This window comes from Carassius auratus, chromosome 27 (genome assembly GCF_003368295.1).
Source record: "Carassius auratus strain Wakin chromosome 27, ASM336829v1, whole genome shotgun sequence".
In the NCBI taxonomy this organism is placed as follows: Eukaryota; Metazoa; Chordata; class Actinopteri; order Cypriniformes; family Cyprinidae; genus Carassius; species Carassius auratus.
In genome coordinates this window covers 9,972,840-9,988,299 of record NC_039269.1, presented here as the reverse complement: position 1 = coordinate 9,988,299, position 15,460 = coordinate 9,972,840, and the positions used below count along the sequence as shown (strand labels likewise).

The following is a 15,460-nucleotide window of genomic DNA, read 5'->3' as shown; positions in this document are numbered from 1 at the left end:
TCTGTACTCCACATTCCTTGTTTCATGACTGTCCTCTACATTTCTTCATAAAATATACTTTACAGGGCAAGGAAACATCCAACAGCACACTCTCGCTGCAATACAGGGCTTTCAAAATGTCATGTTGTCCCCTTGGAATTATAAGGTTGTATCTGACATTTTTGTCAAAATTTGGTAATTCCCATATTGTTATTCTATGACAATTTATTTACATTATATGATAGATTTTGTTTATGTTGTATACATTATGGGATTTTTATTTATAAAACAATAAGGTTCTATCTACAAAGTCGAATGCAAAAACTTTGAAGCTCAATACCTCAAAACTACTCGGAATGCAGATAGAACCTTATAATTCCAAGGGTACGACGTGCGGCTGTCTGAGAACACCACTGACCTTAAAAGAATCAAACGAGAGCTAATACATTCTGCATTGTCTTTTGGGCAGGTTGTCGCAGGAAATGCATTGCACATCACATTCAGGATTAAACAGCATGAAAATGTAACCATGCCTTTCAGATACGAGTCAGATCATAAAAGCAGCTGCTGTGTGACAACCCAGACTTGTGGGTAGTAACTTTTGGTGAAACGCCAAAGGAAACACACGGCCTTGTGTAAGTTTAAAACAGAATAATAAACAACTTCAACCTCTCTGGGTGGATTTTATCTGGCAGTTGCTCATTCTTTTCCCTGTTGCATCATTTTGGAAAGAGATGAATCAGAGTTACCTCTGTAAGTATATGTTTAATTCCTCCTTAATTTGTTGAGTGCACATTGCATGCAATGTTAATTGTAAATAATCTGCAATGTTATTCAATCTTACATTCTCTTTGAGAAGAATTTACTTTGCACTCAAAATACATAAAACATGGCATTACATGTGTTAAAATTAAACTGTAATATTTAGTCACTGTAAAACTTTTTTCAGGAAAAATACCCTTCTTTCTATGCGAATTGGGTTTATTATAAACTATATACAGAAAATTATATTTCCCTGAGACAATATGTGTTGTGTTACTAATGCACATGCAGCTCAGATGTTAACAAACTTTCTTTAAAAAAACAATCGAATGATAAAAAAGAGCATTGTAACTTGCCTCCGTTCAAGTTTGGTGTCTGTAATATTTTTTTCTAATATTTTTGAAAGAGGTCATTTGTGCTCACAAAGGCTGCATTTATTAGTAGTACTGTATCAAAAATACAGTAAAAGTAGAAATAAGTTATAAATACTGTCACTTTCGACCAACTAGCTGAATACATTTATTAATCACTCAAATAAATAAATAAATGAACATTTATTCAATCCAAATTTAAATGGTAATGTACAAATAGTAGTCAAGCATACTGTACTTTAAGTGTTGAGTCAGGAAATCATGACAGATTGTAGAAGTCTGCTTAAACCTCCCTATCTAAACATTCACAACCAACTTGTGTGCAAATTGTGTTGAGGTGTTCAGCAAATATTCTGTGGATATTGTGCACCATTAACAGATTTGCATATTTTCTTTATAGAATCAGACCCTAAAACAGCAAAAAACAGTGCAGACAAAAAAATGGTAATATTAGCAAGTACTATCTATTCTTAGTGAATTCCCCCTTCAGTTTCTCATAGTGAAATAAAAAACAAACATTTAACAACCACAAATCTCATTAATCAAACATAAAAACATTTTAAACCTTGCATTAGATCAGACAACCTCACCTTGCATAATCAAAAGGCAAGCATTTGTCTCAATTAATCATAAAAGTGTTTTGTTTATCCATGGTGTTCGCTTTAATGATTCCCATTCCTCAACCTAGACGATCAAAAACATTTAATTTCCTGCCACTGCTCATCCTGAGCACCAGAATTTCGACTATTTCCTCAGGTCTGAAATTAATAGTCAAAACCCTGCTGTACTCTATGAAGGATTAATGAACTTGCCGTATCCCCCCTTTTGTTCAACTAAAGATCCAATAGATTCAGCTGGCCAAATTAAGCCTGATTAAACCCAACTTGCTTATGGTCACTTTTAATTTGCTCCTCGCCATTCCACATAATTAGAGTGTGTGTTAGGCCTGGGCCTCTTAAAAGGTGAATAGAACAGCACAGAGAATAAGTCCTGATCCATGAGGACCAGTTGTGCTTTTCAAAGTCTGTCTGAATCCAACGTCTCTCTGGGTGCCTCCAAATGAGATCAGAGCTTTTGAGATTTGGCTTCTTGATAATATTAACTCTCTTCCCACTATTTCTCCATCACTCAGGCCTCCCTCCTCCCATACTGCACCAATAAAACCATGTGGAGTAAATGGATAAACTGCTGCAGGAAACTGTGCCTGTAACTGTCAGTGTTTAATTTAAGGGCCATCAATGACTTTGCATGGTGACCTTTAGGTTGAGCTGACCACAGTGCTCTTTTAATTAGAGGGACTTTCAAGGGTCTTTGTATGTAACAAGATAGAGATTCTGCTGTGCTGTATTTCACAGGATTTGTGCTTTTATTAAATCAGACTTGATGATTAAATAGTGTAACTGCAATCTAAGACCTACAAAACAAAGACAATTTCAGACAAATAACAGACATAATATTTTTGCCATCAGTAGTAGAAAAAAACTAAATATTTAAAAGGCACTGTAAAGCTAAAAATATTCATAATATTTTGGCGGTTTGGGGCTGGGCAGGAGGCATATAAGAAAAGTAAATGGGGTTCCGCTTAAGGAACTCAAGCTGCGTCGAAATGCTAAGGGGACGCTAAGGGGACAGACTCTTGCGAGCTATCTGTCCTCCGGTGAAGCATCGTCCCTGAAAGCTCAGACATTGCCTTTCCATGCTGCATGAGAACTACCTCAGAACTGGTGGGCAATGGTCAGGCTTGATCTTGCTTGTACACCACGGAGGTATAGCAGGCTTACCAAGCCGATCTGCTGAAAGAGATGGATGAGGGCGAAGAAATTAAGTCTGAGGATATCACAGAGCTTTGACAAACTGCTGTTCTGTCTCTCTGTGCCACCAAAGAGACTTCCTGCGCCATCATCAGGTCTATGGCAGCACTAGTGGTGGTGGAAAGACACTTGTGGTCTAACCCTCTCCAAGTGTAACCACACAAATCACCTGTGTAATAAGTCCAAAAGATGGACGAGACGTCACGTGCAGGGAGACATAGCGACCAAGAAGCTTAAAAGCATGTGTGATGGAAACAGCGGCAGCTTTCTGTCATTCCACAAGTGCTCTGTGTGTGTGTCAGTCTCTATCCATTTGTGAGTCTTATTTAATGTTGTCTGTCCCTCACTATAAGTCATGCCAAAGGTGAGTCACAAGACCAAACACTTGGGCAAGGGCAGGCAACGTTTCAAGCTGTGTGTTTCTCCATGCACACGCTACATTACGGGTGGGGATACACAATGTCTGTACGTTGTCTGCTTGGAAGCGAAGCATGGAGAGGTAGTTATCAAGGGATCTGACTGCCTGCATTGCAAACATCTGGGAGCATTCACTAGTGTTTCTCGTGGTGCCGGCCCCACTTCTGCCGAAGCAAGAAGCTGCACTCATGGGGATTGCAGATGGACCCTTTCTTCTTCCTCACCCACCAGATCCAGTGCCCGCTCTCTGGGATCGGAAGCTCAGCGGTCTTCGGTGAGTGCTTCATTCAGTCTCCAACCCTGCTAACATTGCGATACTGGGAGTCTCACTACCTCTTCGGAAGTCTCTAGAGCAGCTAGTTTGGCCATTTCTGCACACTGTAGAGAGAGGCTACAGAATCCAGATTGGTTCTCCTTGTTTCAACAGGTCATTCCCACTCCCACCACTCTGTGACTCCAGGGCATTTGCATACTCAACTACATTACAGATTGGTTGATATTAACTCAGAGCAGATGGCAGTTCGGCATTGAGATGACATTCTTGCTCACATGAAAAAAGTGGAGTTAAGACTAAACGGCAAGAAAAGTGTGCTTTCTCCAGTATGGAGAACCACTTATCTTGGGCATGGTGTGGAATTGGACCAAGATTCAGGCACAACTGTTTCCTGCTCGAATCGAGTCAATCCTCACTGTAGGTGTGAGAGTAAGAGAAGGTCAGTCACTCACTTTCAAGTAGTTTCAAAAGGTGCTGGGTCTGATCACAGCTGCGTTCAACATGATACCTTTTGGCCTGCTGTACATGAGATTCCTACAGTTGTGGCTCAAGAACAAGAGGTTCTCCATAAGGGGAAACCTACTGTACATGCTAAAAGCTGCACAGCGATGCCTACATGCCTTAAACATGTGGAGAAAACCTTGGTTCTTGTCTCAGGGCCTGGTGCTGGAAGCTCCTTGTTGTACGCAACAGTGACATCCCTCACCATTTGGGGTCTGTCACCTCCCCCGGTCTGTGGATTGGTTGCCATTTCATGTGGCACATCAACTGCTTGGAGATGCGGTGCATGTTTCTAGCATTAAAACACTTTCTACCAGACCAGACAACACAGCAGTTGTGCCTTACATTAACCACAAGGGAGGTCTGAGTTTGTTACCCCTGTCTTGTAAACCTGTTTGTAATGCCTGTCGAACTCCAGGACATCTTCAACGCTCCAGGTTGGTCCACACCCCTACTGTTCGTCAGGTTCTATGGCATTTCTATGCAAGCCACTCTGGGCTCCTCTGTTCTTTCGCCCTAGCTGTGCCCTTCCACACTATGCAGGGATTTGAAAGACTGGCAGCGTGGGCAAACTCTTTCCCATAGTGTCTCAATGCAGCTCGAGTACCTGAAGGCGAACGTGTCTAGGTTATGCATGTAACCCAGAGGCAACAAGACTCCGTGTCATACTTCCGGCATCCCTGCGAGCACTTACTTAATTTCCAAGAAGCTACCATTGTATCCACCGCACATGCTTTTAAGCTTACTGGTCACTATGTCACCCTTCTCATGATGTCTCGTCCATCCATTGGACTAATTACACACATGATTCAGAGCGTGGTCACACTGGAGGCATTACCGTAGCATTTCCCATAGCATTACATGCATAACCTTAAGACGTTTTCAGCATTCTTCCTTTTATGTATTTAATTTTATTATTTTCATTTCATTTTATTTTTTCATTTATTTAATTCGGGGGGGTTCCACAAAAGAAAGAAGTGCACACAGGTTTAAAATTACATGAGGGTGAGTAGATGGTGAGAGAATTCACATTTTTGATTGAACTATACCTATAAATTGTTTGCTGGCCTATGTGGAGTTAAATTATTCTATAAAATAGATGGTTTCCATCAAATATATATTTATGCACTAAGTTGCTTGGCTAAATAAATAAATAATTCTACATAAAGAGTTTCATTCTAAAAAAAAAAAAAAAAAATACTTGGTGGAAAGAATTCAATTTAATTTGTTTGTTTCTAGTCGTGTCCTCTTTTGGAAGGCCAAACAAAGTAGTTTCTCTTTCACAACAAACAGTGACTCCATGACATGGCGGCAGCGGCAACAGCGAGAATAAAATAGTTTGTTTGTGACTTAACATATCTTCTTTGTTCACCAAGAGCTTTGAACACTCTTGTAACAAAAAATTAAATCACATCATATGACACCTAAAGATATTTATATGTCATACTGTTAAAGGCATACATAAATGTTACATCTACATAGTTTATAATTATTATCGATTAAAAGGATATTTTGTGAGCATTAGAGTTTTATCATATTAGTACTCCCACCAATATAAAAAAAGACATATGCCACTTTCAGTCAGAGACGTGCCAGGGCGGGTAGAGCACATGCTATGACTTGTAATTTCCTGATCCTATCTTTCTCCTTTTTCCTTATCATATCCTGTCACCTCGCCATTGTCCTGTCAATATAATTGGCAAAAGCTCCAAAATAAAATAAATAAAGCCAGCGGAGTATATGTGTTATGCTTAACAGTCAACTCCACTTTCCAAACAACTGAACAACACCCCTTAAACCTGTTAATGTCACTGCAACAGCAGGCTCCACTGATGTATAATTCATATTTCTGAACTGCACATATGAGTATTTGATTGAATAAATCCAAGAGAAAGATAAAGATGAAATTCATTATCAGAACACATTATCAGAACAATATTGCTATTAAAAAAGAAAAAGAAACAAAAAAGGCACTGATAAAATCAAGTTCATTGTAAATCATCACCTGAAGGAAGCCTTAAGGATCTGTCCTGATGTAATCTCTTTGGTGTGATTATTGTAGCCATAGAAGAGGTCCCCAAACACAGTCTGGTTGGCTGGGATGTCAGTTATGTCTGCACAGTCCACTCCCTCAATGCAGGCCTCTGACAATGGCTGACATGAGCGACCATCTGCTCCTCTCTTATAATCTTCAATACATCTACAGACATATGGCAATGAGAAAAGAATATCAGCTAAATGAAGAGAGGAAAGGAAAGTATCTCTGCCAAAGTAAGATAATGCTTGCCACTATCAGACACACCAAATTATTCTTTATGATACTTTTTTCATAATTTTACAAAATTGGTAAAGTCATCAAAAACTATGAAATCATACAAATGAGAATATGGAAACTTTTCAGTGACCAACAAATTTCAAATCAATTAGGCTTCTTCTAACATCCAGTATACAGTACATTGTCAGTAAAGCAGGTCACATTAATTCATTGTTGACCTGACTGTACACAATACTGGTGATGAGTGATTTACCATTATTATTATTATTATTATTATTATAAATTTAGAAATAAAAATGAGATCATGATTATTTATTATTCATTATATGCCTATAATAAATTAGGATTATGGACTATTATAAAATAAAGTAATCAGTTATCATTTGAAATCAAATCATGCTTTTTAAATTAACTAATTAATAAATGTAATGTTAAACAATGAAAAGGAATCATTATGACATGCATTGTAAAAAGTTTTCGAAGTTGTAAATTAAACAGACAAAAATACTATTTCAGCATTTCAAAATGTCACGCTCAATTCAGTGAGATACTTGCTATTTATTTGGAACTATATCTAAACTTTTCTAGCAGTTTATTTTTTTATTTTTTGTTTCAGTGCATTGCAACTAATTCAATAAAAAGACTAAAAATATTAAATTAAATTAAGCAAGGAATCATGAATACATTATAAATGCATTAGCTTTTATAGTTTTTATTTTTTTCCCCTAAATCAAAAGGACATCACTTCATGAAACAGCATTCAAAACTAGAGGTACAGGTAATGATCTCACAGTGTAGCATCTGTCATGAATTTAAGGTTTTCAATTCTTTTTATTTACTGCAAAACAGTATCATTATAATAGCATGACAGCTCACAGGAGTCGTTTATATTCATGGGACTTTGAAACTTAGCTGTCACGTCTGCTCTGTACTACACAAGCAACAGAGAGAAAGAAGTGTCAGGACTTAAACGCTCAGTCTCACTTCTCTTGGTAACACACTACAGTTTTACAAGAAACTGTCATCAGCGTAGGTGAGACACATCCTCTCGCTTGCACATCCATAGCACAGACAACGATTTAAGTGGCTTCAGATTGCCTGTCACATTATCAGGTTCTCCAGAGAAAAAGAGAATTATGCACATTTGCCAACTTTAGTTGAAGTGACATGCCTATAACAGCGAATGATCTCTGAGACTCTGAATAGGTCAGGAAAAAGGTTGTGTTAGCAGGGGAGAAGATGTAAGACAATGGCTATTTATTCTACCTGGCTCATATTCTCTACAGCTGACACATGAAAGTCTGTTAGTTGAAGGAATGGTTAGTGTTGGGTGATGCATGTGATGTCATGTCAGAGTAAAAGCAATTTCACCAAGACATGACAGGACACAGAATTGGCATTCGAGTTGAGTTCCCTTTAAAAAGAATAATATAAAGACTACCATTTTTTTTCTTTTTTGAAAGAAGAAATTAATACTTTTATTCAGCAAGGATGCACAAATTGGATCAAAAGTGACTAAAAATTATTTTTAACATTGATAATAGTAAGAAATGCGTCATGATCACCAAATCGAAGATGTTAAAATGATTGATCTCTGAAGGATCATGTGCCACTAAAGACTGGAGTGATGATGCTGAAAATTCAGCATTTCCATCACAGGATTTTTTTTTTTTACTTTTTAAATATGTACTAAAATGTAAAACAGTTCCCCTTCAGTTGGTCACTCTCGACGCCACGTCGTTGACCGACACAAAATAGGATATCACTTCGATAGACCAATCTACTTAGAGTGTATAATAAACAAGCCAATGCACATTGGCATGCAATTATTGCATCCAGCTGCCACTGATCACAGTGTGAGCATAAGAAGGCAGCAGGTGCAATGCATACCAGCTTTTCGCTTCGGAGCCGAGCATTAGTATCGTTCTGCTCAACTGTGTCTGCTTTGAACTATGAGTTTAGCACGCTCTCAGAAGCTATTTGTGTTGGCGAGATGCGCTTCAGTGGTGGTCGTTCCTGTGTAGAGTGGGTTGCCAGTGCCTTGCTTCCGGAAGTGCATGATGAGCTCACCAAGTCCTGGAGGGCACATTTTACTGCCAGATAACCGGCCGATCTGATCCTCCTCCCTCACCACCCTGGTGGTGCAGCGAAGGGTAATTTGCAGTAGTGTCCTAAATCCTCCGTCACCTAGCTTAGAGACCCAGTACTGCCTTCCCGGGCATCGAGTCCAACCGGCGGTGACTATGTGGCTTGTGGGGAAGCTGCTTCTGCCTTACACGCCATGGCGTTATTCCAGGTGTACCAGGCTCAGGCACTGAAGGAGATGTCCACATTAGTGGTCCGATTTCTCAATAACACTGTGTCCCAGACCGGCCTCTTCGGCGATGCAGTCAAGAGCTTTGCCTAGTAGTTCTCGGCTGTCCAGAAGCAGACTGAGGCAATCCGACACATCCTGCACCGACAGGCAGCTGCTGCCTCCACCTGTCCACCAGCTGCAGTGCCACAGCCTGCTCATCACTGAGGGTGGCCCCCTGCATCCGCCCCTGCTCCCGCACTGCACCAGCCTCCAAGTGGTGCCGTAGAGCTGGGTTCAGGCAGGCCGCCCCAGAGAGAGGTAGCTGCTTTCTGGGGGGGGGGGGGATGTCTCAAGCTGACTTGGAGACAGTTTGGAGCCGCTCAGGTAGGCCTGTCTGCTTCTCCAGAGACCTCTCACTGCCAGTTGTTCGCTAACTGAGGGAACTCTCGGCACGGACGCACTGGCACACAGCTGGCCGCGGGGCCTACGCAAGTATGCATTTTCCCCAGTGAGCCTTCTTGCACAGACGCTGTGCAAAGTCCCGGAGAACGAGGAGCAAGTCTTGCTAGTGGCACCGTATTGGCCCACATATTGGTCCTGGTTCCCTGAACTAGTGCTCCTCACAACAGCCCCTCCTTGGCTGATTCCTCTCAGGAAGGATCTACTGACATGGAAGACCCATGTCTGGTCCTTAGACGGGAACACCATCACTTTGGCAAGAGCACCGTCTACGAGACACACTTATGCCTTGAAGTAGAACCTGTTCATTGAGTGGTGTTCTTCTCACCGAGAGGACCTCAGAAGATGCCAATTGCAGTCGTGTTTTCCTTTCTGCAGCAAGGGCTGGTACGAAGGCTGTCTCCCTCAACCCTCAAAGTCCAGGTTGCCGCTATTGCTGTGTACCATGACCCCGTGACTGGGAAGTCTTTGGGTAAGCATGACCTCATCGTCAGGTTCCTTAGAGGGGCCAGGAGGTTAAATCCTTCCCGGCCCTCCTCTATACCATCTTGGGACCTGACTATAGTGCTTAAATCACTACAGCAGGGCCCGTTTGAGCCTTTGCATTCAGTTGAGCTAATGTTTCTTTCATTGAAAACTCTGCTCCTGCTTGCACTGGCCTCCATCAAGAGGGTAGGGGACCTGCATGCATTTTTGGTTGACAATTCGTGTCTAGAGTTTGGGCTGGCTGACTTCCAGTTAATCCTGAGGCCCCGGCCTGTCTACGTGCTCAAGGTTCACACTACACCCTTCAAATAACAAGTGGTGAACCTGCAAGTGCTGCCCCTGGAGAAGACAGACCCAGCCCTGGATTTGCTCTGTCCCGTCTGAGCACTGAGATGCTACGTAGACTGGACACAAAGCTCCATGACCTCAGACCAGCTCTTTGTCTGTTACGGAGGCCGGCAAAAGGGGAGTGCCGTCTCAAAGCAGAGAATGGCCCACTTGATTGTGGATGGCATAACCCTGGCTTATCAGGCACAGGGTGTGCCCTGCCTTTTCAGGTTGCGAACTCAGTCAACTAGAAGTGTTGCATCCTCCTGGGCGCTGGCTTGTGGTGCCTTGCTGACAGATATTTGTAGAGCTGCAGGCTGGGTGACCCCTAACAAATTCACTAGGTTCTATAGCTTTCGTGTAGAGCCGGTATCCTCCTGTGTTCTCACCTCAAACGGATAGTGGCACTGAGAGGCCCCGGTTAGTGTCGGCTTGCTTAAACTGCTCCAGAGTGTCCATACTGTAGACCCTGTGGGGATCCTCCATCACCCTAGGCAGCTGGATGCAGTGGAATGTCCGGTGCCGGGCCTTCATGATGAATCCATGAGAACCATGGAAGGCTGGGTTCCATATTGAGACCTAAGCGGTACTTGTATGTGTATAGTCCACAGTATACCCTTAGAGCCCGTGTTTCTCCAGCAGACTCCTGCCTTCCCAAGAGGGTTTTAATCACCTCAGATTTCTCTATATACACCTGAACGGATGCTATATGTGTATTTGCTCCCGAGACCTACCTCAGGAAGGATGGGGCTTCCACAGCCTCCCAGTTCCAAGTGGAACGGGTACGTTTTCCCAGTGTTATCCAATCTCAGCCAGTGAGGTAGTGCTTTGATAATGGTGAGTGGAACTACTTGTATCCGAGCACCGGCCTACACCTAATAGGGGTGCAGGCAGCTCACACAGGGCACTGGAAGGGGCAGCATCCATGGCGCTTTGGTAGGGATCACATTTTGCGTCGGTCACCGACTGAAAGGGACGTCCCGTCGCCATGGTTGCTGTACTTCCGCTGAGCTGCCGGGTCTCTGGCTTGGCTCCTCAGCGAAAACCTGGTATGCATTACACCTGCTGCTTTCTTATACTCACACTGTGATCAGCAGCATTGTGCATTGGCTCGTTCAGTTTACACTCGAAGTAGATTGGTCTACTTACATTTTTCATCGGTCACAGACATGGCATCTCCATTCCCTCCTTCAGGGAACGAGGGTTACCATACGTAACTGAGATGTCTTTTAAATTATAATTATATTTTATATTACAGTTATAATAACATTTTATATTTCAGTTTTGCTGTATCTTTGATTAAATAAATAGCATTGGTCAGTATAAGAGACTTCGAAAATCGTACTGACCCCAAACTTGAGAATCAGCAAGTCCTTTTTTAGCGGGGCAAGCTACAGTTTCAGCTTGCATATCTTACCTAGAAAAATTTGACTGGTAAATGTGTGATTACATTCGCATGTTTTACAAAGACCAAGTTTGCCAGTTTTTAATTTGAAGCCATGTTCACGCTCAATTTAAATAAACATATAGACTGAAATGTGTGAACAGGTAAAAAGTGTGGCACTTCACACTCAAACACAAACTGCCACCATAGACTAAGAAAGATAAAAAAAAGAAAAGAAAAAAGAGTGTGAGGTGCTGTGAATTGCATAAATAATCAGCTGAACTAACCATAATGTACTTACTGTGAATTTCTGAACATTATTCAACAGAAAAACAGCAGAAATTCAGTCGTCAAAAATATCAGGTGTAAATACCAGCACATATCCTGCTGTTTTAAAAAAGCATGAAAGAAAAAACATAGTTGAGAAAGCCCTGTTAAGATCTAGTTATGATACAGTCTGTATGTGTGTAGAGAGTGTGTAAACTCACCCGCAGAACATCAGGATGTTGTAGAGAGTAGGGTCCTCCTCTAGAGGTGCCAGCTGCTGAAGGCACAGCTGTTCACAGCCCCCATTAAAGCCGTCAGAGCAGTCAATGCCAATGTGATGGTCATAGCAACCAGTGCCATCCTTCATCGGGCTCAAACCAGGAGGACACTAGGGGAAAATATTAATAAGTAAAAATTACTTTTATACATTCTCTGATCTGTCATAATATCATTTTTTTCTTTGGTATGTGGCAATTTCAGTATGTAATAATAAATAAGCTGCTGATGTATGTGTTAGAGTATGTTGTACTTTTGTGTGTTAAGATTTGCTTAAGATTTGAAATCTTGTTTTTGCTAGTAGTATTATTTTAAAAAAGGAATATAAATGGCCCTGAATGTTTAGTTGATTGCTTCCGGTAATGTAATATATGTAATATACAGTAGAACCCCCAGTTTACATTAACAAAGGAAAAAAAGAGCCAATCTGAGGTTGTGAGAGGACACATTGCAGGCTGGTCTAAAACTTTCATCACTCAATCATCCACATTGATGGTGGATCAGCACCTAGAAAGGACCTCTAAAGCCCTGAACGAAAGGGGAGACCAGGACAACTAGATCCCCAGATACAGATCCCCTGTAAAGAACTTGTCTCAGACGATCACTGGGACAAGACCACAGGAAACAGATGATTCTTCTGCCAATCTGACTTTGCTGCAGCCTGGAATTGAACTGCTGGTTTTGTCTGGTCAGAGGAAAACTGCCCCCCCCCCCCCCCAACTGAGCCTGGTTCCTCCCAAGGTTTTTTCTCCATTCTGTCACCCATGGAGTTTTGCTTCCTTGCCGCTGTCCGCCCCTGGCTTGCTCATTTGAGGTCAATTCATTTACAACTCTATCGTTGACTTGATTGCAAATGATTGCACAGATACTATTTAAACTGAACTGAGATAATGACATCACTGAATTCAATGATGAACTGCCTTTAACTGTCATTTTGCATTATTGACACATTGTTTTCCTAATTAATGTTGTTCAGTTGCTTTGACGCAATCCTTTTTGTTTAAAGCGCTATATAAATAAAGATGACTTGACTTGACTTGTGTAACGATGGATCACAGGAACGAGAGATCCAAATGCAGTGTGTTTATTGGGTAATCCAAAATTCAGAATCCAAACAGGCAAGAGGTCAAAACCGTGAAAACAGTCCAGAAACAAAACAAACATGAAACAAGAAACTAGAAACCACAAGGGAACGCAAAAAAACTGGGTGACGGAAAAGAGAACTTAGTTTAGGACTCACATACTGTGTGGCAGCCACTTTCTGTGCTCACTTCGGATGTGTGCACTCAGAAAACTGTATATCAGAAGTTTAAATTAATATGGATTAAAAAGCTTGATTTCAGCGCTATAGACATGATAATCAAAACTAAACAGGGTTTTTGTTTTTGTTTTTTTGAGCTGTAAAAGCACAGCCCTATTCTGGAAAAGGGGGTGGGGAGAAACAGCTAATTTGCATTTAAAAAGACATGCACAAAAATAACGTTTCTGCTTCCAATCAAATAGGCATTTTCAAAATGATATAATAAATTATCTGTGGGGTATTTTGAGCTAAAACTTCACAGACAGATTCTAAGGACATCTGAGACTTATATTACATTTTGTAAAAAGTGGCATAATAAGTCTCCCTTAAAAACAACATCCCCTAACAGTTACACTACCTTCTCAAGTCCATGCATGTTTTTCTCTGTCTTATCCCCAAGCTAAGGATAAATGGAAAATGGGATAAAATGTTCCTTCTCAACATAAGTTATAAGCTTCATGTCATCTTTCTTGCTGCAGGTGGCCATACTGAAGATTCAAGATAGTTGCAGGAAACATGCCTGCAACTGTTCAGAGATGCTTCCTAGGAATCCATATTTTGTAACGAGAAGGCAAAACAATTGAATTTCTCCAGTATTTTGAGTTAAATTCTTACAAAAGAACCGGCTTCTCTACAATTAGTCATTCTCTATTCAAAAATCATTCAAATGAGATGTTGAAAGGGCATAATTTTCTACCTCTGTGGGTGTTGATTCAAGCATTAAGCAGCTTTTATAATAAAATGCATTAAGAAAGAGTAAAATTGTATAGCTTCTTAACAAAATGAAACTAAATACTATTTTTTCCCCATCTTATAATTAAATTGCTAATATTAATATTAATAAAAGGTCCTGAGAGTTAAAAAATAAAATAAAAGGAAATTACAAATAAGTCCATCACAGCATGATATACAGTACACTTCACCATCTCGTTTCCTCAGTTTCTCCAGTGGCAGGTTAGGTGTAAAACACACATTTTCTGACCGCCACCTTTTCACTTGACCTCATTCGTATTGGGAATCAAAGCCCAGATGTTGGTAATGCATCTTAGTAGCACATCTTGTCCCTGGATGCATCCATATTGATTTTGTCAGTTAGCTACAGCTGACAAGACACCTGATTTATTACCAGCAATGCAGAGAGTGCAGGGCACCAAGTCTCTTAACTCATCTGTAGCAGATTCCTTAAATCACAAAGTCCCAGTTTGATCAGCTGAACAGAGGACATTATTGAGGAAAGGAGTGGGTTGCTAGACAGAAAGCAACATTTTATTTTCATTTTATATATATATATATATATATACACATACTTTTTATGAATAATAATTCAGTATTTCATTTATTATATTTTTTTTGCTTATAAGCTTTACAGACAAGAAAAATATAAACAATAAGTTGTGTTATATTTTAAATTGTGTTTAATCACTTGTAAAGTCAGAAATATTAACTGTATTAGGGATTTCAGTATAGTCTTTTTGTTGTTGTACACAATCACTTATATAAAATAAATACTATATTATATATATATATATATATATATATATATATATATATATATATATATATATATATATATATATATATATATAATATGTGTGTGTGTGTGTGTGTGTGTGTATATATATATATATATATATATATATATATATATATATATATATATATATATATATATATATATATATACACAAGTTTGTAGGTGAAAAGGTACAGAAACCAAAAAATCTAATGTAAAATAGCACTGGATCGTCTTCAATGTATTTATGTATTTATATGTATTTATATCTGGTGTCTGGATAATTTTTTGTTTGACTGTTAAAACTACAAAGTAGCATTCTCTTGGATTAACATTACAGCAGCCAGTTGCTAAATTAGGCGCAGTCACTTTAAGAGACGATGAACGCATCCAATATAATACACATGCCATTTCTTTCCTCAACTGTTTACTTTCACATAAGAAATAACTGACAGTTTTTTTCAAGCATAATTTCCAAGGTGGATATTTTGTATGTATTTGTCGGCACAAGAGCAAAAATACGCAAATTAGATGTTCATGTGTTTTGAGACGCCTTTCTCTGCTTGAGCCCTGAACACCAAAACACCGCGAGTAATGAAATTGGCTCTTTCACATCTTTTTTTTGTTCAAACTGCGATTTGTTCAGGTGCAGGAGGGACTTCGCAGAAGAGACCTCGGTTCAGTGTCGCTGTCCGTGATACGCGGCTCTCTCTCTCTCGTGAGCACCGAACACACCGCACGAGTAACCAGCTACTCTGTTCA

At 40.2% G+C, this 15,460-nt stretch overlaps 1 protein-coding gene across 3 annotated transcripts in view; it reads right to left on the bottom strand.

Moving 5' to 3' along the window:
- Positions 1–15,460, bottom strand: part of astn1 (astrotactin 1) — a 259,446-nt gene that overhangs the window by 108,819 nt on the left and 135,167 nt on the right. For all 3 annotated transcript variants that reach the window (XM_026205809.1, XM_026205810.1, XM_026205811.1), the window contains 2 exons: positions 11,831–11,997; positions 6,121–6,315 (listed from right to left, as the gene is read on the bottom strand). In XM_026205809.1, the coding sequence (XP_026061594.1) occupies positions 6,121–6,315; positions 11,831–11,997 (362 nt within the window). The remainder of the gene's footprint in view (positions 1–6,120; positions 6,316–11,830; positions 11,998–15,460) is intronic.